This window comes from Columba livia, chromosome 9 (genome assembly GCF_036013475.1).
Source record: "Columba livia isolate bColLiv1 breed racing homer chromosome 9, bColLiv1.pat.W.v2, whole genome shotgun sequence".
Taxonomy (NCBI): Eukaryota; Metazoa; Chordata; class Aves; order Columbiformes; family Columbidae; genus Columba; species Columba livia.
This window is the reverse complement of record NC_088610.1, coordinates 25,539,573-25,565,867: the sequence shown is the minus strand read 5'-3', so window position 1 is coordinate 25,565,867 and position 26,295 is coordinate 25,539,573. Positions and strand designations below refer to the sequence as shown.

The following is a 26,295-nucleotide window of genomic DNA, read 5'->3' as shown; positions in this document are numbered from 1 at the left end:
CATCAAATAGATCTCACTGCATAATGAGCCCCTCTGAACTGGGGATCCATTAATTAGTATGTGTGGTGTTTGTTTAAGAGCTCCTTGCTCTTTTCTTTCAGCTGTGAGGAACTTCTAACTGCCTTTGACATTATAAAACTCTGACCAAATGCTGCTGACAAGCTGAGCAGATTCGTCCCAGTTGTCTCAGTCCAGTTTGCATGGAATTTTACCTTTTGCCCTTTAGATTCTCTCTGTGATTCCCTTATACAGCTAAAGCATTCATCCAAGCTGATAAACCGAACTCCTAATTTCTTTCATAACTTTTAAGTGTTACCATGACCCGGGTGATTCTGCATGTGTGCAGACTGCTTTTTCTACAAAGCATTAGAGGCAAAACCTCTTTCAAACGCATTCAGGAAAATCCTTCGTGAAAGAAGAAAACAAAAGCAGATCCCCCAGTGCTATTTATTCAGAGCAGACAGGACAAGGCTGGGAGAAATATCAGTGGTTATCTTCCAAAAGTTTATTTAGAACTTTTAGTTATGGAAACAAAAAACGAGTCCCTAAGTATAACTCTATGTAACATATATATACACGTAGCTCGCTAATTGAACAGTAATGTCAGGATGTCCGGGTGGCTGGGAACAGCACGGCCAGAGTGAGCGACACAGAGAGCATTTCTACACAGCCTAAGAAGTCCAAACCAGGTCTCTCCCTTTCTTTCTCTCTCTCTTTTTTTTTTTTTTCTAATCACTGCAGCATTTCTACAGCAATTAGAACTGGAATCTCCTACAGCTGCACAGGGTTAATAATAAAAAGCAGAAGAGATTGGCCATTTACCCTGTTACGCAATGAGGTCATCTCAGGGGCTTATGTGAGATCTGAAAGGTAAGCTTGATGCCAGGGAGGGTCCTTGCTTGTTGGCTTGTATTTTTATTAATAGGAAGTCAATTATTTTAAGAATGTAAGACAAGAAAGCTATGTAATTAATATACACTAAAGAGGATGAGAGAATTCTATACAATAATTTAGATGATTAAATAAATAAAAAAATAATAGCAGCCTTCTACAATGCAGGCTACACATAGGTTTACTTCGGCTTGAAGTACCCTGGTCTTTAGTACACCTACAGGAGCAGACTTGCTCCACAAGTGTTTTAAAGAAACATATCTATAAGATACATACATAAGAGTGTCTAAGGTTAGGAAAAACATTTTATAACGCAATTTACCATGGCCTCCACATATCTAATGACCCCATTCTAGGGTTGTTATGGGAAAAATTTGGCTGCAGGACCTGTCTGGGAGGTGCAGCATCAACCTGGCTGAAAACCGACAGTGATGGCAGCTGGAAGGAATTTTTTGAAGCTTGCTTGTTCTCTGCAGGGTAGAAGCGCTCCTGTGATGGGTTTGTGCCCCGAGTGCTCCCCTTAGAGCTCAGTGAGCTTTTTGGCATGAGGAGAGGCTGCTGAGATGGGCTCGAAGACCTTAATGCTGCTTTGCAGGTGTCTTCGCCAGACCTGGGTAAGGATTTCAGCAGGTGGTTCAGCAGGCGTGCCCCGAGGGTCTTGTCCATCCACTCACAGGTGAGGAGGAGGTTGTGCACCTCATGCATGCACTGGATGTACCCGGTGCTGTACCGCTGCTGGGCTTCCAGCCCCACTTTGGAGTCGGCTATGTTGGAAAGCAGACAAGGGGAGTTGGTGAGTGAGTAAAAGCTACCGGGTGTGTTCTTGATTAAAAGGCAGGTTTCCTGTGTGCACAGGCTCCTGGGGGCTCCTTGCTGAAGCCCACTGGGCTTTACCATCAGGTGAATCATTTGCAGGGTGAAGGTGATGCAGTGTGCAAGCCCCTGCATCCTCCTGCCCACCACCAAGGGCAAAACTTAGATCAAAAAGCAGAGAGCAGCTCTGGAAGGAAAAACACCTTCTGTGGGTTAACCAGTGCCCAGCTCCATCTCCCCATCTAGTGGAGAAAGCCAAAGCCGAGCAGCAGCCTGGGCCTCAATAGGTTTGAAAGATGCTTTTGCCAAGGTGCCAGTGATTTAAACCTGCTGGCACGCTCATACCCCAGTGCTGCCCACGCTCACAGGGTGGGGGGACCGGGCACTCACCCATCAGCTTGCTGCTCTGGATGTTCTGGAGGTGCTTCACCGTCATTTCAAGGATGTCTGCTTTTTCTAGTTTAGACTGCTGATAAGGAAAGAGTGCAGCAGGTAGAGGCAATGAAGGGTTTTTTGTACCATGCCCAGTTTTTCAAAACAGAAATCCAATCCCCCACCAGTAAAAGGACAAAAATCTGCGTAAAAATGAGCACTTACATCCAGATGAAATGCGCCCACAACAGTCTCCTTCAGCTGGTCCAAGCAGTTATTAATCCTTTCCCTTCGCTTCCGCTCAATGAGTGGTTTCCTTAACTGGCAGAGGAAAGAAAAGGAGGAGGAAAAATTTGAGCTGGTATTTTTTCTTCTTCTCCCTACTGCAGTTCAGCGAGGGCAGAGAGCCCCATCCCCTGTGTGAAGCCAGCGTGGGGTGACACGATGCTTGGCAGGGACCAGATAGATATGGAAAGTGCTCCATCTCTGGCTCCGGTCACAACCTGTCCCTGAGGTGGTATCAGTTCTCAATTCTCCTGCTTCTGCTCATTTTAAGCAGAGTTTACCCAAATGAAGCAAACAGAAAGAAAACTTTCTGAGGCAGGAAAAGGAAACAGAAAAAACACCAATATGGGTTAAATTCAGAGAAAGCATCTTTATAATGAGAAGAAAAACAATTGCTCCATTTCTCAGTGCCTGTAGCCCCGGCACTCACCATTCATGTGCCCAGTGTGGCTGCGGTCACAGCAGGGCACAGGGGACCTACCTTTCTCTCCTCCTTGGTGCTGGCCAGCTTGTGGGTGCCGCTGGCAGAGGCTGCGGCGGTCATTGCAATCCAGGCTGCCCTGCTGCCAGGAGGACGGGACACAGGCACTCGGGCAGTGGGTCGCTCCCTTTCCCAGCGGGCTCTTTGCTGCTCCACTGCTGCTCTCTGCTGTATTTATAACCCAAAATTAGCATGTGAAAGGAGATTTTCCTTGGCGGGACTTCTTTTCCCACATGAGGGGTCGAGCCCGGAGGTTTGTGGCCATCAATCAAAGCTGACAGGTCACTGCTTCTTTTCAATGACCACGCCAGCCCCCCCAAATGGCGACAGATGTCCAGCCTCCGACGCCAGGCTTTGGAGGGCTCTTTTGTTAGGGAAGAAGGGAAGGAAAATGGGCGCGCTCTGAGCAGCTTGCATGGCTCCTCGCGCAATTTGCACAGATTCCCAGGGAGGGAAACAATAGCGGGGAAGCGGTTAAGTTACACCTGGGAAAATGCCTGCCTTCTATGCATCTTTTCCCCCTCTATCTCTCTCCTTAAAGCAATGTCTGTTTTTACCTGTTAACTTGAGCCCCAGCCATTTTGCTTTTTTGAAGCAGCCTCTTCATTTAATAATAGAGTACTTGAGCTAGGAGTTCCCCCTCCCAGGAATTGTTATTACAAGGTAATGATGATCGATTAAAAACTGTTGACAGCAGACACCCATAGGAAGGTAGTTCCCATCACAGCAATCCTCTAGGGAAAACATGGGAACTCTCTTTACCTCTGGAAACCCTAATTCTCCTTTGCACACAGCTGGATGTAGGAAATACGTAACTCTTCTAGTTTTTGGCTGCTGTGTAGACTTTAATATTAAACTTACAGGCCACTGCAGATGCAAACAAACCTAGAGCTGAGTTAGTTCTGTGGGATTTTTACTGCCTTGTTTTTTTCCCCTGTGCTGCAAGGACTCTTGAGTGGCTTTGGGGGGAAGGCTGTTTTTTGGTTTGCCCCTCTGAAATGCTGGTGCAGAAGCAGCTGGGCCTTCGGAGGAGATTTGGCACAGGATGAGAATGCACTTTTGTGCTTCCTCACTTCTGCCTGGTCTGGGAGGCGGGAGCATGAAGGCTTTTTTTCATGACTATGCTTTTGCTTTCTGATGGTCACTTTGCTAATGAGCAGGATTTGGCAGTGTCCTGTTGAGTCCCATGGGTGAAGCCCTTTGGGTTGGTGTCAAATGTGTCACCTTATTGATGCAGAGAAGAAGCAGCCGCAGTGGTTCAGAAGCACCGCGAGCCGCCCCGACCCACCACTGGGGTTTCCCAGCACCCAGCGCAGCCCGGCAGCGGCAGAGCCCTCTCTCCCCTCCAGCCATGGGTGGGGATGTACCCCAGCCATAAAAGCCAGGACATCATGTCCCTTGCTTAAACACCGCGTGGGTGTGTGTTTGCTTGCGTGTAAATGCAAACATACTTGTGGCATGTCTGTACACCCGGCTGCCTGGGCTCATCGTGAAACCCTGTCCTCAGCCGTGGTATCTTCTTGCAGGCAGAGGTTGTTTGTCAGTCAAACGCAGAGCTAGGGTGCAGCTACCTGGTTGTATAAGCATCCTACTTGGCAAGGGATCATGAGGGTGAGCCTGAGATGGGCTGGTGTGGCTGTTGCGCTGGGAGAGGAGGGTTTGGGATGGGAAGGTTAATAACTTGTCCTGTGTACCAGATAAAGGGATGGGCTCCTTGTCTCAGGTGCAGCTGCACTCAGACAGTGAAAGGAGGTCCCCACCACCTCTCACATCAGCCAGCCCTGGCTGCACACAGGTGAAGACTCCTTTGGTTTTTCAAGCTTTTTCCAGCCCATGAGGGGAAGTGGTGAGTTGCCGGTATTATAAAAGGCACAGCTGAGGCATCCATGTTGCTGCATGACTCCAGCAGCTCGGCGTGGAAGGGGCAGCAGGTGGGCTGGGGTCAGGCTCTGCCCTGTGCGTGGCAGGGGGTGCAGAGTGGGGGCACCCCTGGCTCTGGGCAATCTGCTGGGGTGCTCGGGGCTGGAAGTGTCTGCCCATCAGCTGGGCACACAGCTTTTGTCTGGGTTCAGCTGGTGGATGGGGAAGAGTAGTCACCCCCTGCCCCCCCCAAAACACCCCTCCACCACCGGCACCTTGTGCAGAAAGAGGCACCTTCCCAGGGCGGCAGGGGGAAGCCTGAGACCATCTTGGCTACTGACCCAACTGAGCATTGCAGAAGTGTCAGAAAATGCAGAACTGTCTAAAAGCTCTGAAAAACACGTCCAGTGCCTGTTGGCATCGCTCCCTGGCCAGGCATGGCTGCAGGGTGCTGTGTGTGCCCTCCCCCAGGGGCTCCCCAGCACCACCAGGAAAGGTCTCTCTGGTCTCTGTGATGGTGGCACCTCCTCCCTCGCCCTCCATTTCCTCCTTGGCCCGGAGTTGCTGCTTCTGCCTCACCCTCCCTCCTGCTTTCCTTGTCCTGCAAGATGCTGCCGAGCTCCTAGGAGAGCGGGATGCTCTGTAGGAGGGTCACACACGGGCTTCCCCTGCAAAGCGGTTTCCATGAGGCACGCAGCAGGCAGAGGGGTGCTGGTGTCAAGGCAGTGGGTACTGGGGACAGACGGGTGTGATGGGGGGGCCAAGAACAATGTGGTGGCCACCGGTGCCCAGCCGTGATCTGTACCCAGCCTGCCACGGGGCAGCTGAGCCCCAGGCTTGACGGGACGAGCCCTCAGGCAGCCCTTGGCTGGTGTCTGCTCCGGGTGAGCTCATTTCAAGGTTCATTTGTAAGACAGCACCATGGTGAAAAAGAAGGGCAGCTTTTGCTGTAAACAGTTATTTTACACCTCTCAGTCAGGGCAAAGGCCTTTATTTTGGAGGCAGGAGGGGTGCGGGCGGGAACACTGCCCTGGCTTTGGGGGAAGGCTGACATCTGTGCTGGGGATTGTGGGGACCCAACCGGCCCATGCAAATGAGCATTAAAGGGAGCTTTCTGCAAATTCCTGCTTTCCTTTTGCATTGGCCACTGCCAGGTTTCCCTGAAAAGGGGATTCTCCTTCATCAACAAAGCCTGCCTTTTTTTCCTGGGCTTTCTGAAGAAAAAAAAAAAAAAAAAGGAAAAAGAAAAGGGTCAGCACTGCCTGGAGTTTTCTTTTTTTGCTATTTGTCTACATTTCACACCCTGGAGAAAGCAAACAACTTTTAACATCTGTTCCTGCACTTTTTAAGAGGGAAAGAAAGGCTCTTGAAAAAAGGGAAAGTGTGGCAGATGTTGGCAGGTTCCCTCCGACGCAGATGTCTTGCTCTGAAGAAAACTTTCTTTGGGGCTTGGCGGCCAGGGCTCCTCTTTGACTCGGGACACGCGACTGCCTAGCGAACGAAGGGACGTGGGAAAGTGCTGGTGAACAAAAGGGGTTATTCAAACAAACCTGAGAGCCGTGAACAATCTAATAACCAGCAGAGAAATGGTCAGCGGCCCCCAGTCCTACTGGGGAGGGGTTCAGGGCAGCCAGGGGCCACGGGATGAGGGAATTTTGCCACGTCCTTAGGGCTGTGAGCAGCATTGTCCCCTCCTTAGCCCTGTCTGCTCCCTCTGGGTCATCCAACATGGTGCTTTGGCCAAGGACCATCCTTCTCGAGGTGCTAAATGCTCTCAGCTGGTCTGTGCAGGAGCTGGCTGCCCCATGGCCGAAGCAGGGGAGATGGAAGGCAGGTACCTGCCAGCCTGGGCTGTCCCAAATGCACCAGCCAAGGCAGCGCAAGAAACCACAGGACAGAAAGGATGTGGCAGGACACAGCATCATGGTAGACAAATTTTACTTTTAAATAGGAGGTTCTGAAAAGATAATAATTAAAAAAAAAAATAAAATCCCAACCCTATTGATTAGGACCCATTGAAAGATCCTTGTGAAACTGATTTTGAGGAAAGATTTTTTTTTTTAATGGAAAGCAAAAATATCGAGGAAAAAAGTATTTTCTGTGAACCTTTTCTTCACCCTTTCCCCTTCTCTCTGGCTAATAAAATAAAATGTTTTAAAATAAGTTTTTGCTATGAAAGCTGGTAATATTTCAGTTTAGGCACTTCGTAAGAAAAGGTGAGAAGCCAAGAGAAAAGGGAGCAGAGCCAAGAAAATTCCTATAAGAAAGTAATTAATTCCAGTTTGCTGTTAAAGCCAAGGAGCTCTGTGATGATTCCTCTGATTCCTGCATGCTTAGTTCTGCCCCATTTCTGTCCCAGTCTGTTTTCTCTGCAGGAAGGATGCTGCATGTCACCAGAGACCCGTGTGCCTGCCCAGGCTGCTCCCTCCTGTCTCTTGCCACTCGGGGCGATGCTGTGGACACCAGCTCACAAGCTGGCAGGACTACCTGGTGGGCAGCTGCCAGCTGGGTGGAGGGGATGCTCAGGGTGTCCTGCCTCCTCCAGCCCTTCCAGCTGTGAGTGGGTTTAATGGCTCTGCTTTTATCACAGGGGCTTTGCCTTTGGCACACACAGTGACATGGGGCTTGTGAAGTGAGGAGCAAAGCGTGGGTTTGGGAGCCACAGGAGTGAACAGGGAGCAGGCAGGGGCATTGGGCAGGGAAAGGCAGGGACAGTGGTAGGGGAAAGCAGGGACAGAGGCTGTTGCTGGTGCGACTTCGGTGCACCCCCTGCACCCTGTGCTCCCTCCCTCAGGGATGGGCTCCAGACCCACCTTGCCATAAGCAAACACTCACCAAAGAAATGCTGTTTTTACAGGGGCTTTAGTTATTCCGAATAAAGAGTTTTTCATCTGATGTTTTTCAGAAGGTCAGTTCTGGTTCAAGGCTGAGGTTTAAAAACGAGGGGTGAAGGTCTCCACGAAAAGGTTTCAATCTGTGGTTTTCTTGACAGCTGTAAATCCCAAGCAGCTCATCCTGAAGCCCTGTGTTGCCCAGGGGTAGTTTTCTCCCAAAATGTTGCAGCAAGAGAGGAATGTGAGGAGCAGCAGGACATGCAGACACAGTGACCGAACGTGCCGGGTCCAGAGGGTTCAGGCAGTGCCTGGGCAGGCAGGCTGGCTCTGGCGCTCAGGCACGGAAACCGCAGCTGCTCGGAGATTACTCACTGCTGGATTGCCTGGGGGGGATCAGGCTACATCTACAGCCTGGCCTCAGTTGGGGACCCACAGTGTCCAATCTCAGGCTGACGCAGCATGGTCCACAGAGGGACCACATGTCCAGCAGCTTGGCCGGGACAGGATCGCATGGGAAAGGAGCTGGGGCAGGTGTAGTGTAGTGGTAGATTCCCCATCCACGGGAACATTCAAGGCCAGGGTGGATGGGGCTCTGAGCAACCTGATCTAGTTGAAGATGTCCCTGCTCATTTCAGGAGGTTGGACTAGATGACCTTTGAAGGTCTCTTCCAACCCAAACTATTCCATGATTTGTCTGTTTGGGGCATGGAGAAGAGCATTTGCAATTGTTTTCTATTATAAGGAGAGTTGTCCGAGAGCTCAGCCCTGATGCAGCAGATGCCATCCATGAAGAGATGTGGGATCTAAGGCACCATCAGAGCTTCCAGCAGGAGCAGCTGCGGTTGTGGTGGGGAAGGCTGCTCCAGAGACCCTCTGCATTGAAAGGTTGTATCTGTTAAATCCTCGAGGCCGGGGTGACGCTGCCTGTACCGGGTCATGGTTTTTGGCAGAGAACTGCAAGGCATTGTGGTTTGTGGCTGCGTGAGATTTGTGTGGCAAGTGGGGAAGAGGCAGAAGGGATCTGGAGATGAGTCTTGATGTCTGTGGTTGAGTGGTGGCCTATTAAAGCAATGTCCTACACAATTCACCATGGTGTAGGCAGGGCTAGGAACACAGTTGAAGGTTCACCTGCTCCAGAGACACAGGTGGAGAGAGAGAGAGGACAGTGCTACCTGCAGTATTTTCATCATAGGGGGAGTCCAGCTTCAGAAGTGGCATTGGACATTTTCTGGAAATGTCACTGATGTTTCTTAATCCAGCTCCTTTACTGAGTGCACCAAACCTTGCTAGCCCTAGCTCGGCTTCCTCAGTACCAGCTGGCTCTACCACCTTTGGGAGTGGACTCCTGGGATAGGAAATAATTACATGGCTCATACCAGCTGAGTAACTCTCAGCTTTTCTTTCGCAGTGCCCTTCCAGCCTTCATGTTAAGGATCAGCTGATGCTCCTGCCATTGCTCAAGACATCTCCTGTCTGGCAGGTTAGCAGTGCTCCCAGCCCCAGAGGATGCCTTATCTACTGCTTCACAGCCAGAAAGCTGCTGCTTGCAACATGGCTCCTGAGCCAAGAGGCCTTATAGGAAGAAGAAAATCTGATAAGCCATGTAGGTGGTGACACACTGATAAGGGTTAGCCCCTCGTGTGGGCCAAAGCCATGGTACGAGGGGCGAGAGGTGGGTGTTGTGGAGAGGGTGTAGGGGGCTTTGAGGGGCTATTCAGGGGGGTTCTTGAACTTTCCTCACCAGGCACCCTAGAAGTTGTTTCATTCAGTAGGGTAGATCTGGGATTTTTCACACTCTCTCTATGTGTAACGTTACCAGATGTCCCCTGATAACAAGCCTCATCTATAAGGCAGCAAGCACTTGGTTTGTTCAGTAACCTTCATGTGCACAGCAATGCCTATGTGGGTGTCTGGCTCCCCAAATACCAGAAACTGGGGCTCAGCACCCCAACCCCAGCTCCTGTACATGGCACACAGTGTGTTTCTTCTTAGGTTCTCTGTTCCTGAAGCTGCAGAAGGGTCTGGGTTAAGTTTCACCTTTGTGAGACAAATATCTCTTCTGTGACTGTAAATGCGGCTTTGTCCCGGCTTGGCCACGTGCCAGTAGCAGCTTTCTTTTTATAGTACATGTGCATACGTGTACTGACACCACATCCTGACCCCCTGACACAAAATATCTCATGAGGATGATCAAGGCAGCGAGGCCATCACCGTGGATGCTCTGCGGGGAGGGTGACGTGCAGCCCGACCACCAGCATCTGGTCCTGGGCCACAGGGAGTGGCTGTTGCTGTGGGGCAGCAGGATGGCTGGGGGGGGCGCTGGGCTTAGCAGCAGCATTTCTTGCATGCTGCTCATTTCTGGTGCTGCAGGGCTGGGATTGCAGCACCCCAGGAAGTGGGGAAATACTTGGGGTTTTTTTCACTTGCTGGTTCAGTCTCTGTGCAGCCCGGCTGCTGAGGGGACAGCAGGACATACAAGGGTTTGGGATGGGAGGGCATGAGCCACAGGGTCTCTGGTCTTTGTGAGCCAAGTCTGACCTGGATTGTACATGATAATCACATCCTTCTCTCTAAGCTACTTTTAAAAAAAATCTTTATTTTTATACCTAAATTTTTCACCTATCAAAGCGAGACAAGTTTTATACTGCTTTTTGTTTTATAGATACTCTCTGGTTTTAACCTTCTCTCTCTCTCCAATTCCCCTACTTGTTTTTTTTCCCTCTTCAAATATCTGCAGGAGGCTCTCTTTTTTTATTTTATTTCTCTGGAGGAACCAAAGGGGGTGTAGGAAGTCCTGCTAGCTCTTGGGGCACACTTGCTCAGTGCAAGAAAGACCAGAGCCCCGATGGGGTGAAGAGCAGGTGGGTGATGCTCCACGGGCTGCTCTGTGAAGGGCAAAAGCAGAGCTTGCTCTTGCTTCATCTTCTCCGTAACAAGGCATGTAAAAATAATAACAGAAACCCCCCTGCCGCAACCTTTTTTTTCCTTGTCTATTTTTAACACCAGGGGCTGTGCCCTGGGTTTGCTCCATCAGAAAGCAAAAAGGGCCATGACACATGTGAGCTCTCCAAGGAGTTTTCCAGAAGAACACTTGTGATCAGCTGAGTGCTCTGTTGTGTTTTAAAGGTGATGTTTCCTCACTTCTCACCATTCCTGGTGTGTGCGTATACACATGCACAGACAGCAACTTGCTTGCACACAGAACATTTTCAGAAGATACAAATTTCACCACAGAATATAAATTAACTCTCTTTTGGAGGTGAATCCGGCTGAGCTGGGGGAAAGGGGCTCAGCCTTTCCCCAAACCAGTGCCCGGCTTGGAAGGTGGGGACGGGCAGAGCTCCGGAGTGCCCTTCTCCTCCAGAGCCAGGGATCCCATCAGGAGGAGGAGGAGGAGGAAGAAGAGGAAGATGACAGGCACAGAAAAGCTTTGAAGAGTCTCAGGGAAGGTACCTGCATGTATCTGCTGGAGTGGCCCAATATAGATTTTAGTGTCAAGTGGTATGGCAATGGTTCCTGTGTTGACTCAGCCCCACGCAGCTGAGACCCCATCCAGCTGAAGAGCAGCACTAAGCCTGTGTTGAACAGGGTCATTGCAGCAGTTTTTGGCTGTAAGAGCTAATTAATTCGTTTCTGCAAAGTCCTTTGAAGGAGTAAAGTACTAAGTAAGTGCATAGCAGCATCATCCAGAGGGTGTGGGCTTCAAAGCTTAACAGGCACTACTTAAATAGAACCGAGTTACTAAACTGGGTTCATAATTTCTTTAAAATGTAAAATAACAGGGAAAGCATCTGAAAAAAAAAATAAAAGAAAACAACACCAGTTTTTTTGGTAGTGTTGAGGCTGAGGAAGACTCACTAAAAGAAGCCAGCTCCCCAGAGGATGAGCAATTGTCTTCCAGTTCCCCTTCCCTGGCTTTCAACCTTAACCTGCTGACATAATCAGGAAAAACCTTTATCCTTCCATAATTTTCCATTTTAGAATTCATTCAGTAAAAGCGAGAGAATAGAAGTGCTGAGAAATATAGAAGAAGAGCAGTCCATTTAGGAAGATCAGTGGGTAAATTCATGTTGGTGGAGGCGGTTCCTGCGGCACCTCTGCGGGAGCTCAGCCTCTGTTCCCAAAGCCTCATTAAATCTGTGGGTGGCAGCCAGCCCTGGCGTGGACACGTGGAGTGTGGCCGGCTCACTGCCATGATGCTCCTTCAGGCATGTTGGGTGACCAGCGGAGCAAACTGTCACCTACCGAGAGCACCCATGTGGGCAGGGTGAAAACTGAAGGCTCCTGCCAATATACGGAATATCCTTTTTAATTGTTTTAGCAGTGTTCACAGCCTTGTGCCTTTCCTGCATGATTTGTAGATGTATTTGCTTCCTGTCCAGTTGAATTAATGGATATATTTTACTGTTTTATGTTTTGTTTTGTTGTTAACTCGGGAAATACATTCTTCTATGGTGCTATTTTTCAGGGTGACTTCTGTTATTTCCTTCCTGTTTACCGAGCTGATGGAAATCTGGTTTTGACTTTAGCCATAGATTCTTGCTGGAATGGATGCTGCTCTTTATAGATGACTCTCAATTGTGCCACAGTAATAAAGAGTTTATTAAAAGGACCTAGTTCTGCAGAGCAATATACCGCTCTTCTTGCTGTCCAGGAAAGGAACTTGCAATAGTTTTTTTTCCCTATGATTCTTCTGGCAATTTTTTTGTTTTCTTTTCTGACAATCTTTACATGCTTACACCCTTAGTTTTTGTGATTTGCACTAAGATTTAAAAAATGTGTTTAAATTTTGAAATGGCACCTTGAATTGAGGATCATAGCATCCCTGTGAGGAAAAAAACAAACCAAACCAACAAGCCAACCAAAAACCAATCAACCAAAAACCAAAAAAACCCAAACCAAAACAAACACAAACAAGCAAACAAAAAACAAACCACAAATCCATGGTTTGGATGACAATAAAATTTATTTGTGCTTTCTGCTGTAACTAGGTTTTGGAGGCTGTGAGTCTGTTCATAATGTATGAATTGAATAAACTGAAAGGTAGCAAAATGCTCACCCAGAGATGTTTCTTTGGGAAAAGCTTCTAGAGTCTGCAGTGACCATGCCTAGCCAGGAACGAGTGAAACGCAGTTTCAGGAACAGTCACAGGCACTTGTAAAACCTGGGTGATTAAATTCAGCCACTTCAGCTTGATCCAAAGTCCACGGAAACACTCAGAATTCTTTTTCTTCCAGACTTTAAGTATAGGATACCCAGCATAATAACTACAGTCATCCCTACTCCTCATATTTTCTCCCCAAAGCCTTTTCCCTTTCACTTTATCAGGGACCAGGAATCCGGGCTCCAGTCTCTGAATCACACCCGTGCATGCCCATGCCTGATTAAAACATAAACTAATGTTTGTTATGTTCTTTCCTCTTTGTATATTTGTCAAGACTGCTGGCAAGAAGACTCAGATTATTTTTTTCAGATGGTCCATGTCGTGCCTATTGAGGTGGCCAAATGGGTGGCAGAGGAGCAGCTCCTTCCCATTGCATGGTGAGATGGGGCCATGCCTGAGGTACAGGCAGTGATTTCTGCCTCTGTGCTCCCTGCCCAGCTTCCTGTGATGCTCTGGGCTCTGTGCAAATGGGCCTGGTGCTGGGGAGCTCTCACAGGCACCACTGCCAATACCAGTCGGCGCAGGATGTTTTGTAGGAGTGACATTTACCTTGCTCGGGCTTGTTCCCTTTTGGGCTATGGGCAGTGACATGGCACATGGCAGTCTGCAGGATATGGAGGGACACTGTGGGGGACACGATGAGAGGCACTCGGGACCTGGCCCCACAGCATGGCAGTGGGGAAGAGGAGGAAACCCCCTCCAAAGGGCAAGGATGTGTGTCCTACTGCATTACAGCCCCGGGAAAGATAAAAGAGAAACCAGGTGATAAGATACTTCCCCTGTGTGACATACTGAGGAAGAGGAGGGTGCAGCAGAGGGATTAAGAAATAAGCCTTGATCCCTGGGGATGGGTTGGGAGAGAGACCCCGGGGGCTGCTGGGCATCTACTTTGAAATTGTATTTGAGAGGCAGTTTTGTCACCACTCTCTTTAAGAAACCAGCCCAGTGTGAATGACCTCTCACAAGCCTGATGCTCGTGCAGGAACACACTGGCCCAGCCGGGTTTTTGGTTGAGCAACAGGAGCCCATGGTGGTGTCGGCAACTTCCCTGCCTCCTCCTGCCCTTGGCCTCAAGGAGAGTCGAGGAGGCTGGTTCTAGAGCTGCTGCCATGCAGGACCCGCATCCTGTGCAGGGCACAGCAGCTCTGCACAAGATACGGTCAAAAGAAGAAAAGAAGTGAACAAAATAGAGCTGCTTCAAGGAGGATAAATTTCACAGGATGGCATAGTATTTTTCCCCATTTTCACCACTGGTTGGTGTAGGGTGGTGATTAGAGGAGCTGAATCTGAGTTGCAGAGCTCCTTGGCACCCCAGACCAGCAGGAAAAAGCCCAAGGATCCCATTCAGCTGTCTGTCCCTCCTGAGCAAAGCACCCAAGTCCTTGCCTTTCTATCTACATTGTGGTGGTTTTGTTTTTGTTGGTTTGTGTTGTTGATTTTCTTTTGTTTTGGTTTGGTTCGTTTTTTTTTTTCCAGTGAAGTAACTTGTATTTTAATCATGTTTACTTGCTTCCTAATTTGCAAGAATTAATTAATTCACAATGGATGTCTCAGTCATGGCTGTGAATTAGTGAATTACTAGTGTACTGAGAGCTCTCTCACATGTTGAATTTAATTCCTGCGTTTAAGAGCTTAGAAAAATCATGTGCTCTCTGCTCAGGGATTTCCCTGCAGTATACTACACCGGGGTGGTAATTGCACCAAACCCGTTACTTGTATGATCTTTTTTCCAACAGTCATTTTTAGAGCCGTAGTGTCTTTTTTTCCAAGAGCTTGTGTTGAATCCCTGTACTGGCACTTGCCTTTAATTCCTCCTTCTCTCTAGTCAGTAGCCTGAATACTATCTGTTTAAACTTGAATGTTTTTAGCATAATTACAGGTTAACAGTATGAACTCAGACATACACACCCTTTCCATGTTGGCTTTGAAAACAACTATTCCCAGCTCACAAGCAGGATATATGAACTGCCAGCGTTTTGCTGACTGCACACTGTGGGCCCAGGCAAGCTTGGCAAGCTGTTCCCCAGGTCCTGTCGCCTTGTGCAGACAGCATGTGTCCCTGCCTGCCCCAGATCCAGAGCTGCTTCAGCTCTTGTACCTTGATACAAGAGCAAGTATTTATTTGGGGGAGATAAGCCAAGTGAAGGGAACCATCAGGGTGGGAACTGGAGACCAAGGAGAATTGGAGCAGGGAAGCCAACGGGATGCTGCAGGTGGATGATGTGCGAACGGTCCACGGATGAAAATCCATCTCACAGGAGTGAGAAGCTGAACTGTGAAATACTGGAGTTTGCTGCTAGGCTGCTGGAAGACGCAGCTAGTGCAGAGTACATGGGATACATATCCAAAAATGTAATACCAGACCACTGCATTTTCTTGGACAGCTGAGGATGGTATTTGTTGTCTGGGTATGAAGCCTATTTTTGCTTATGTTTGATTTTTTTGCTTTGTTTTGCTTTAAATTTCCAGCTGGAGGGACGGGAATGCCCGCCAGGCATGGGGGAAGAGAAGAGACCCTGCAGTCCCCAGGGGAGTGTACAGATAGTTCCAGCACCCTATGCAAACCCCATTGCACTAATTCAGGTGTTGCTGCAGAAATTGCTTTTCACCCACCCTGTCCCCCCACTGCGGCTAGGGTAAATTCTCGCTCTGTACAATATGAGGTCGCTTGGCTGTGAGCACAGTCCAGGAGAGAAGAGCTCCAGCCCATCCCTGCCTCACACTCCAGGCACCCAGCACAAGCTGCCATGTCCAGCACAGTGTCCCCGTGGGAGCCCATGAGGTGCAGGAGCAGCTTTGCCCACCCAACACCACTTGCTTTTTCGTCCAGCAGACAAGGCAACTGCAGCACGTGAACTTTGGAGCAGCAACACGCTGCTGCAGGAAAAAAATACAGCATTGAGAAGCCCGGCTCAAGCTCTTCCCAGTGATGTGATGGGGAAGTGCAGGAAAGGGATGTAGAGGCACGTAATTAAAGATAAGTTGGATAGAAGCTGTCAGCTGGAGCTGTACAGCACAGCAGAGCGTGAGGAGCTTAAGGACATCTCAGGAAATCAGGCCAGCAAGTCCCACACTGCACAGCAATAATGCATCAAACCCGGGGGTGCAACGTTTCACCTCATAGCTTGTGAGAAATTCATTACCTTCTTCCATAAAAACATACTTTTCTGCTTTAAAATCACGTTGTGTATTATACTGCACGAATGGACAATTTCAACTTGATCTGCGTTTGGAGACTCGTGGGTTTTTTTCCACTTGGGCTAATCTGCATGTGTCATGGTGAGAATAATATATGGAACACAGAAACAGCCCAAAACCTTTTGACGCTGCGATGGGAACCAGCAGAAAACCTTTGGACTGTAATTCACTGGCAACCTGACGCGCGGGGCCAGCTGAAGTCCAAATCCAAGGCACAACGCTACGTCACAAGCCTGCGTCGTGACACAGGAAAACAGTTTTCCAACAGCGCAGAGGGTGCAAACGGTCTGCAGCAGGTTGAGGCGATAAGGAGAGGGGTAATAATGCTAATAAATAATAAGAAATAAACAGAAAATAATTAAAAATAACAAAAAGGAATAGACAACAACTAAGTAATAAAAAAGTTTGATAAAAATAAGAAGTAAGCAATAAGCAATAACAATAAAAAATAATTAATAATACACAGCCACTGGGGCGGGGTGCTGAGGCTCGAACGGCCCCTCCCGGGGACGACGGCGCGGGGGGGGTCCCCTGAACCTCGCCGCAGGGCTGCCTGACACCGGGTTTCCCCGCGGCCACAGCGCACCCGCCGGGGCGGACACGGGGGACACCACGGGGGACACCACGGGGGACACCATGGGGGCGCACATGGGGCTCCAAGGCGCCCCCGCTCTCCGCCCCGGCCGCTGCCCGGGTGCCGCCCTCGGCCCTCCGCGCCGGCAGGGGGCGCTGGCTCGCGGCGGCGGGCGGAAGCGACACCGCGCTCCGCCGCCCGCTGCCGCCGCCGCGCTCCGCCGCCGGGCGAGGGAAGGGCCGCTGCGACGCAGCAGAGCGCGGGGCGGGGGGGGGGGAGGGGGCCGGGCGAGCCGGGGCCGCGCCGCGCCTCTGCCTGCAGCCGCCGGAGCCGCGCCGCCAGCCACCGGAGCCGGGGCGGTCGGGCCGCCAGGGGCAGGCCCCGCCGGACACGCCGCCGAGGAGACGCCAGGCCGCGCTCCGCACCGAGGTACCGAGGCGGTGGAACGGGGGGAGGCCGGCGGCGGGGCGGGCTCGAGCGCGGCGGGAGGTGAGGGGGGCGAAGGCCGGGGGGCCCGACGCGCATTGTCCGCCGCGGGGCCGGGTCGAGTCGGGTCGGGCGGCGCCGCGGCCGGTGCGTGCGGGGCGGCCGCTCGGGCAGGGCCCGGCCGTGCCCTGCGGCCTGGTCCGGCCGGTGCCCGCCGCTCACCGGCCCCAGCTCTCAGCTCGGCGGCGGCCGGTGCTGGAAGGGGCCGGCCGAGTCCGGCCGGGCAGATTGGCCTGGGAGGCGGCGCTGCCTCCGCGGGGCTCGCTGGCGGCCGGCGGAGCGGGACAGGTCCCGCCGGGTGCTGACTGTACTGAGGGGTCTGTGCCCTCTGGGGGTGTCGGTGTGTTTGTACGCAGAAGCCGGAGGCACTGGGAAGGGGAAGGTGCGGAGCGGTGTCTAGTTTAGGCCGGTGCGGCAGCGCCTTTTATCCCCAAGTTCCTCAAATGCTGTACCCAGGGACCGAATTAACGTGCAAAACTGCGCCGGATTTAACCTCAGCCCGCAGGAGTGGAGCCGCAGCTCCCGGGCCGGGCGGCGGCGGGGGCTCTGTCCCGGGCAGGGGAGCGCAGGTGGGCGGGCAGGGCGAGCCTGGTGACGGGAAAACACCCAGCTAAAATCTCTTCTTTGTTATGTCCTTTATTACTCGAGTTGCTTGGAGGTGCGGAGGAGGCGCTACTTAGCGCGGTCCTCTCGATGTCCAGGTCTTAAGGCTTCTTCCTACAATTGTTACTTATAGTCCTAATAGGCCTCTGTGTAGAAATAACTATATGTGGGGGCCGTTAAGATCTTGATTTTTTCGCAGACTACCCAATAGAAAGCTAACACAGAATGGTCTCTGTTTTCCATAAGATAGAAAGTTTTTTCATTGTTTTTTCCTACAATTTAGTTACTGAATGCTACTAGTATTGAGACTAGGATGTATTCAGGTGGTTTTTTTAATTAGTTTTTTTTTTTTTTTTTAAGGAAAATGTAATTTTTGGTTAGTGATCGTCTAGGTGCATAAGGTTTATTTAAAACCTATATGCTGTCTTATGAGAATGGTGTGATTTAATTTGCATGATGAGTCAAAGATTAAATTACATGACCTAGGCTAGTTAGTTTCAGTGAGGCGAGTAACAATGCTGGGAACAACAGTTTAAATGTAGAGCAGAAATGAAATTTGATTAGTGTCAAAATGTTGTAAAGCTTTTCTTGTGTGTGTTGTTTTTAAACTTACCTGTTAGAAACTCTAATTCAAGGCCCTGTGTTTTCCTTTCAGCAGCATAGCTCATCGTCAGGAAGTGTGTCTTCCTTTATAATGCGAAGAGCTCATGAAATCATATACTGCCAGAGGAAATTTAACATCCTGAGCTTGTGCTGTGGCATCTAAACTTAAATAATAGATTTTTACTATTTAAAACATCATGTATCTTTAGTTAATACCTGTTACCTAATACCTGTTGATGTGACACATTCCTTTAACTGCAGAGGGGAAAAAAGGCCAAGAAATATTCTGTGGATTAGAGTAAGCATGGTACCTGTTTTGTGGTCAGAAATAACTTGATTTTTTTTTCAGTTGCCCTGTGCAAACTGGCAGTTTATCTGGTCTGTAAGAGCAGCATGATGCCCCATGGTTCTGTGTCTTCATAGGGTTCTGGCAGTTGTGGACTTGCTGTTGTAAAAATATTGTACTTTACAATTAGCTTCATGGTTGTCTTGTGGCATGAGAAACTATTGAGTCAGCCAGGTGGTAGGCACTGGGCTTAAATTGTGTTTAAACTGTAATCTCAATGGTTGTGTGATATACATGTCCCTGAGGTCTTTTCCTTGGTCAGACAAAGAAAGTGCCTTAGTACAAGAGGAGATTGTGTCTTCTGGTGTTGGGAGCAAGCCCAATGAGGTCTTGTAATGTAAGTTTGTTTGTATGGACTATCATGCTGCCAAATATTTTTAAATACTGATAGCACTGATTTTTTTTCAAGTTAATTGCATTCTCTTATTTACTTTGACACAGAGTTCTGAAACTTTCCTGGGTTCTGTAGGTGTTTAGTGCATATTTATAGATGGAGAATTATAAGTCTCCTTTATACATACATCTATCTTTAAAAATATCAATTCTAAAGAGAAGTGCCAGTTAAGTAATACTTTGTGACAATATGTCTTTGAGAGATAATTATGCTCTTTGGGCATTATCAAGTGCAGACAAATGTGTATTCCCAGTGGGGTGCGATAATATTAAGAAAACTCCACCTCTTGGAATTCCCTGGTTGCTTTTATGAAACATTTATTCAGGAGGGAATGGTAGATATTTTGCATTCTATTGTAGAAGCTAATACATTAGTCTCTTATTAATTAGTGGGTGGTTGGCAAATGAAACCTTACTGTTGAGCTGTACATGTGCTCTCTAGGTTTTTAAGGCATTTTTGTGGATGCTGGAATTGCTGACCAGTGTACTCACTTCTGAATCAATTCTCATGTTTGTCACCTTAATGTTTGTGTAAAATCTTTGTGAAAGTGGTGATAATCTCTGTAGTGTGCTCTAGACACTTGTTAAAATGATGTCTTTTTTTGTGTTGCATGTAGAGTTTTGGAATAGCTTAGTAATAGTTGATGCTGGTTTGAAGCAGGGAGGAGCCTTGATGACCTTTTGAATTTCCTTCTGGCCCTGCTTTCTGTACTTGTGACACTTTATAACATGGTTTAATTACAAGAGCAGCTATTAAAGTATGATTACCCTTGTCTAATTGGAGGCATCTTGCAGCTTTCTATCTAAAATAAAATTTGACTCATCTACTCCTTCAAAATTAATAGTACCACAACAGCCTGCAGCTATTTTATGTGAATAATGTGCAAAGCAAAAATAGGGGTTTAATTTAAAATATCATGTTTTTACATTGTACAGTTGAAATATTGTAAATTTCGCAGTTTCTGGTAAAGAAATTGTGGCCTATGTGCACTTTTACCACTTCTTCTTGACTGTGTTGAAGCCAGATACTAATCACATTGGACAAAAACATTTCCAGTTGTTCAGTGGTCCTACGATGTAGCGTTCACCGTAACTGTATTTTTGTAGCTGTAGATATACCTCAAGCAAAATGACAGATTGTCTTTGCTATTAGTGCCCCAAACTGCGCTGTTCTAACAGGAGGAGAACTTTTAAAATGTTACTTCCCCAATTTGTTGTCTAATTTAGGGTGTGTATTAGTTGGAATTGTTTGGCGGTTCAGCTCTCATTCCGTTCTGTCCGAGCTCTCTCTCTCCCGTGTTTTCTCTGACTTGTCGCACCACAAGCTGGGAGAGGTGTGAGCCAGAAGGAAACGGAATGTCTTCAGTTAGAAGGTGAAACTTTATGCTGAGATCCTTCCCCACCCCCCAAGTGCAAACACAAAGGTTAAATTAGAAGGTGATGCTGTCTTGAATTATTTTAACAGACTTGAGCTAAGCTTTTAAATGTACACTTCAGGGGTACCTGGAGCTTAAACTGGTGTCATGTGAGTTTGGTCTTTCTTAAGCCTGAACAGATATTTATGCTTTTGTTATTCCACCTCACAATAAAATGCCATGTTCATTTGTCCCTATTCAAATAGGCTTTATAAAGGGTTGAATTCAGGATTGATTCAAAGTGGAAGCAGCCAAAATGCTGTATATTTACAGGAAAAGCTGTGGTTGTTTGGTTGTTCCTCAGCAGCCTTCATGGCCTTTGGTTTTTTTCTGTTTTTTTCAGACAACATTAATTTAGAAAGTAAATTTCTTAGGTTTAAACAAACAACTGCAATTTGCTCTCTAACTCCCTTGTTTTGAGTATGCTCACTAATACTTCAAATAGTCAAAAGGCACTATAAGAAGTTCCTGACTGTGGACTTCAAATACGCTAAAAGGAAGCAAATTTTTAAGCCTGTCTACAAGGGCATAAACTTATGGGGGAAATCACTGAATGTTGTAGCTAATTTTTCTGTGCTACTTCTAATAAAATACCTAGTTCATTTCTAAAGATCCATTTGCTTATTAATTCTTTCCTCCCTTTTGAACACTTGGGGAATTCATCGCTAAAATGATAAATATGTCAAGACAGTTCAAAAATTTCTACGTTATACTTAGTAGAGAACTGTATTATTTGTATAGTGTGTTTTTCTAAGTGCAGAAACATCTTTGGCTGGAGTTATTTTGGAGCTGCTACTTGAGTTATTTTAAAATGTTGAGATATACTGTCAAGTGTTTCACAGCGAAATGGCTGCGTCAGTGAAAAATTGCAGCGTGCTGCTTTTGATCCTTATACCATCGTCTATTTTTTTATCAATTTGTGTTGATAACGTATCCATTTTACTTACCAAAGGAATGAAACTAAATGTCTAACTACAAACCTTACAAGATTTGAAACATGACACTTAAAATAGCTAAAATAGAACTTGGCTATAAATTAATGTGTCAGCTTTTCAGGGAGTTGAATATGTGTGATTGTGAGACAAGTACTTATGTTCAGTCCTTCATGTGTGCAAAATGTCTTATCTCCTTTGAAGTTACCTGTGCTACAAACATGTAATGAAAAAATTGAGAAGCAGACACAGAAATGTGGAACACATAACTTTTTCTGGCTGGTAGAGGTGCCCAGGCGGACAGCTGACATCTGAAGAAATACCTTTCTGAAAAGTTGTTTTATGTACTAACTTTTAAGTAGAATGTGCTGGTGCGTAGAAATAGGAAGAAAGCCTTTTGAACAGACAACTGCAACTTTCACCACTGTTTTTCTCTTCACTCTCCTGGCCAAGAGCTCACCTGGGAAGCTTACCATGGATGGATTGTTTTATTCTCCAAATATTCATTCAGAGCTGTGCCAGCTTCCCGACTCATCTGATGAGGAGGTTGCTTTAAAAAAAACAAACCCGTAGCCACTGAATGATCAGTAACATCTGTATGGTGTGGTAGATGTGCGTGCTGATAGCACACGTTCAGAGCATCCTGCTGCAGTGGAGTCTCTGGTCTGTTCCCCTGGGTAAGCAGTTTCAAGAGTTTTTGCTACTGTTGTAGAAATGAGGCAAAAGCTACTTGCATCATTATCTATTAATTTGACTATTACATGTAAAGTATGCACTTTACTGCCTTGGCAGATCGTACTCCTTTTAATATATATCAAAAGATATTTTTGCCTGATGTATTTTAACAATTTTTAAAATTAAACAGCATATAACATTTTGACTTTGTTGAACATTGTGTCTAGGCAAAGAAAGAGCAAAAGAAAAGTTTGTTCACAGAGAAGGAAGATTTTTAGAAAATAAAATGGAAGTTTTATTCTGCCTCAATGAGCCCTCACAGACACTCATGGAGTGTAACACACGTGAGCGCTGAGAAGTCTCTCCCACACAGTTTACGAAGGCATCGTTCTTCTAACCTGTAACACCTGCTATTCAAGTCCCAAGTTTCTTCTGACTGGAGATTGGATGTGACGGAGAAACTTTACAGGGGAATTTAAAGAGGCACCTTGTAGGGGAAAGAGTTGAGGCACAGTCCTTGATATAGTCTTTGTATGTGCTCAGTACTAGATTAGAAAAATATTGAAGAAGTGAAGTTAATATCTCAAAAGTTAAGAAATATTTATAGCCTCACTTTGCTTATACTGATTTGGTACAAAAAGTTAGATTATATGATTGTTTCCAGGTTTTGTTCAGCGGGAACTTTCTTCAGTCAGCGCGCAAGAGAGTGCTCAGTGAAGAGCCATCCTTGGTGTGTACTTGTTTAGTTGCAGTATAGTATTTGGTCTTTTGATTTATTGCATAAAACTCCATTCCCTGAAGACAGGAGGATTCAGGTTCTTATGAGTTTTTCATTGGTTCACAGACACTGATGAAAGTACGTTTCACACTGGTTTTCAGCAGCATGGTGGTTCTCCCCTTTTTTTTCAGGAGACAGGGAATTTTCACCTGTGTTCAAGTGCTTGACATTTTGTTGTCTGGTGGAGCACTTGAGAGCTTACACTTCCAAAGCTTTTATTCCAGTGGCATCCATTGGTGATGTGACATTCAGTTGTAGGAGGCTTACGAATTTCTGCAGGGGCAGTTGGAGACCATCTGTGCTGTTACAGTGTATTCGCAGTGGCATTTGTCATTTAGAGACCTGAATTCTTGCCATGGTATTAGTTGTTAGCTTCAGAGTCCCATTTTGGGCTCCCAAAAGGGGACAGATAACTTAAATAGTGACCACCTATTAGATGCTTGGGCTGTGTGTTGCCTAATGAGAAAGGAAGATTTGGGTTGAAGTTCAGCTGGCCAGGGCAGTGCCTGAGGGTCTTGACTGAGGGACCTGGTTTTGCTGGCTCCTGTGTGGTTGCATGCTTTCCAGCTTTAAAATCAATATGGAACAGCTTCTATGGAAAATGATTTTTTGTAGCCTAGCATAGTATGTCAGTGGAATGAACAAAGGCTTTTCTTAAATTATAATTAAGAAACTAAAGTAATCAAGATAATTAGAAAACCTTAAATCTCAAAGAGTTGGTTGTTGGGCTTGAGTGCCTTGCTACTTGAACATGAGAAATTCAGCTTGTCTGAAAATAGGGTCTGCAAGCAAACACTGTCTCCAGTGACCAGAAGTAGTGTTTTTGCATGAAGTTCAAGGATAATGATTGACAAAAACCCCATATTTAAAATATTCTAATTTTTCTAAACAAGCGCTCTTCTGGATGTGATTTTTAATCTCTAAGAAAAGCATTATGTTGACTCATCAGCATTGACTAACATAGTTCCGTTTTACATCTATAATTGACGTTGAGCAATATTTAAACTCTGTAATAGGGTGGAGCTGGAGTAAACAGTTTTTCTGTTAGGAGCTGCATCCATTCACAGCATTTTGGGCAGTCTTGGCGTGGCTGTGCAGTGTGACTGGTGTTCTTCCTAACCCATGGGCTATGGTGAGGGGATTAACATACTTAGATCCAAAAGAACCTTGTTATTTCAGGTTAATGGAATATTTGACAAAGAAGTCTCAAAAACTTAAGGATATTTGTGCATGAAAACAAACTTAGGAGTCCATTGAAGTTTTAAATTCTGTGAAAGAATTGCGTGTCAGTTTTCTTCATTCCTTTAACTTGGAAAAAACAAACAGCCCTCCAGCCCTCCAGCTTTCTGGCTGGTAGTTGTAGTTATTCCTTCCTTCCTGTATATTTACATTGTTAGGTGTCTTCAAGAGAAATGAACTTTGTTTAGTGAGCTTTCATTCTTGTTTGGGAACTTATATGTATAGTGTGCATATATATATATGAATACAAATGTTAACAGCCATGTAAGCACGGATTTATAGTGTCCATCCAACAGAAGATGGATGGTGCTTTTTCCTTTGAGACTAACCATGCAAGGCTTTTTGCTTCCCTTAGGAATTGCACTGAATATGGTCTCAGCATTGCTGCAGTCAAGGTGTTGGAATCTGCAGAGTAGTTCTGCTCTCCCTCTGGCATTGGCAGCCGCCCCTCATATATTTTCGCAAGTCGAGGGCTTAATGGTATCAAATCTAGGAAGAAATGTCAAATCTGTGTTTCTAGAATTAGCCGTTCTTGAGCTCTTTAGCAAACAACGGGAAGGATTGTTGGCCAGAAATACAGCATCTTTCCTTTCTTAAATTGCTTATTTTTAACTTCCGGGGTTACTTACAAGCATTGAAAAGTCTTAGTAAGTACAGCAGAAGTTTCTACAACCTGTCACTTCTACTTTTTACGGTATTGTAACTTTCAGCGTTGTGAATTCATGCCTCCAAGATTTACAACAGAACTGAGAAAATCTGGCCTTTCATCCAGTCCCTCAATTAGATAACTGAACTAAACTAAAGTGATTGTGAATATCAAAATTAAAATCTATATTTTAGCAGCTAAAAGGGAAATCTCGGTAGTTTCAAAAACAATCTAGTATTGAGTCTCTCACATTGTTGATATAAATCTCGTTTGACTTAGTAATTAAAAATATTATTTTAATAGATAACTGAATTCTGTGAAGTCCCCTGATTTACTTCTGTGTCTAATGGATGGTTGATCAGATCCCAAAATTGTCACTGAATGCATTTTATTTTTGTTATTTTCAGAAACTTTAAAGAATTTATAACCAATAGTATGTTTTGGCTGCAGTCAAGCCTCAGGTTATAGTTTTAGACTATAGGGTCTTGAAAGCATAACCTTACCCACTCTTTAAATCTAGCATTTTACTAATTTGTGAATAACTTCAGAGGTTACCAAGGCTGTCAATTTTGATAGCTGCAAAGTTTTATTTCTAGAGTGTTTGATTGTTTAAGGACTCTTGTTTGATTGAAGCTTTTTGGTGATGCAGAAAGCAATGGCATGATACTGTTGTAAACTCCTGTCAAAGTAGTTTTTATAATCCCATATTTAAATGAAATTAGTGTTAAGATGATGCACCGGTTAACAGTTTTGAAGTGTGGTGTGTGTTTGTTTTTCCCCCACATAGCCCTAAGAAAGAGAAGGAGTTGACAGGATACTGACGTAGCTGAAATACTTATAATTCTACATTATGTGTTATTAATTATCAGCTGAAATGCAAGCATTCCCACCTGAGCCTGGTGTCAGCCCTTCAGAAGATCTGCTGCCCTTCGGAACAACATTTTCAGTAGTTGCAAAGATCATTCCTTGCGACCATTCCTTGGGTAAACTTGTAGAGATGATAACAACTTCTTCTTGTAGTGTTTACTTTGCTCTTGGTAGTGTTACACAGTAATTGCATTGAAGTTGGGAGCTCTTGTTTTAGTATTGTGAAACAATTTGATAGTTCCTTTTTCCAGTCCGGCTCTTCTTAGCAGGTCAAATAAGGGAGTTTTGTTCAGTTTTTCCACTCTGTTAGTTGGCATAATATTAGTTGCTTCTAGTCACAAGCCTCATTTTTTGACTTGCCGTCAGTAGATTGGTAGCTCTCTAACATTTTTCATTTGTGGTCCTCTTGGTGTGTTGCTGGAGAGATGCTGACCCTATATAGAAAAAGTAAACAGTGCTGGTTTTAGTTACGTTTCGTGAACCCTCTGAAGAATCACATCTACAATAGCCATTGCTAGCTACTTTGAAGTAAAATCAGTTGGGAAATCTTCCTTTTGGAAAAGTATCTTTCTGCTGTGCTATTCCCCATGCCCTCCCCCCCTATTTTTTTTGTGCAAAAATGCTTCTTGAAACTTCTGGGTGACTTGTCTTAGTTCTAGCAAGCAGGAGCTGTAAAGTATTTTGCTCTGAGTTTTGACTGGAATAAATTTGCATGCTAAACTTTTTATGGGGACCTCCTACCTACCTGTTCCAAGCCGGTTATGTTATTTTCTTGTATTTGTTACTCTGATGGAAGCAGAGGATTTTGCTTGCCATGATGGGGTCTGCCTGGAAAGATAA

At 46.4% G+C, this 26,295-nt stretch overlaps 2 protein-coding genes and 1 long non-coding RNA gene across 11 annotated transcripts in view; 2 read left to right on the top strand and 1 right to left on the bottom strand.

Annotated features, from left to right (window-relative positions):
- The window catches only part of LOC110360589 (uncharacterized), a 33,324-nt gene extending 16,815 nt beyond the window's left edge, over nucleotides 1-16,509 (top strand). For 5 of the 7 annotated variants that reach the window (XR_010474782.1, XR_010474785.1, XR_010474784.1 and 2 more), the window contains 2 exons: nucleotides 742-7,258; nucleotides 8,279-12,945. This is a non-coding gene — a long non-coding RNA (uncharacterized LOC110360589). Of the gene's footprint in view, nucleotides 1-741; nucleotides 7,259-8,278; nucleotides 12,946-15,169 lie in introns of those variants that run through there. The other 2 variants (XR_010474786.1, XR_010474783.1) reach the window with 2 other exon arrangements.
- Nucleotides 491-2,976, bottom strand: LOC102098595 (transcription cofactor HES-6). Of its 2 annotated transcripts, none has more exons than XM_065074348.1 (4): nucleotides 2,843-2,976; nucleotides 2,302-2,397; nucleotides 2,095-2,173; nucleotides 491-1,655 (listed from the first exon to the last, which is right to left on the bottom strand). In XM_065074348.1, the coding sequence occupies exons 1-4, from the start codon at nucleotides 2,903-2,905 to the stop codon at nucleotides 1,210-1,212; spliced, it is 684 nt and encodes a 227-aa protein (XP_064930420.1). In that variant the 5' UTR covers nucleotides 2,906-2,976; the 3' UTR covers nucleotides 491-1,209. The 2 variants fall into 2 exon arrangements, with proteins under 2 accessions (XP_064930420.1, XP_064930421.1); XM_065074349.1 differs by having other exon boundaries at nucleotides 2,095-2,170.
- A 239-nt stretch (nucleotides 16,510-16,748) lies between the features above and the next one.
- CAB39 (calcium binding protein 39) overlaps nucleotides 16,749-26,295 on the top strand; it is a 41,005-nt gene continuing 31,458 nt past the window's right edge. The window contains exon 1 of one of the 2 annotated variants that reach the window (XM_065074342.1): nucleotides 16,749-16,901. The gene's annotated coding sequence lies outside the window, so the exon portion shown is untranslated. Of the gene's footprint in view, nucleotides 16,902-21,890; nucleotides 21,928-26,295 lie in introns of those variants that run through there. The other variant, XM_065074343.1, reaches the window with a different exon arrangement.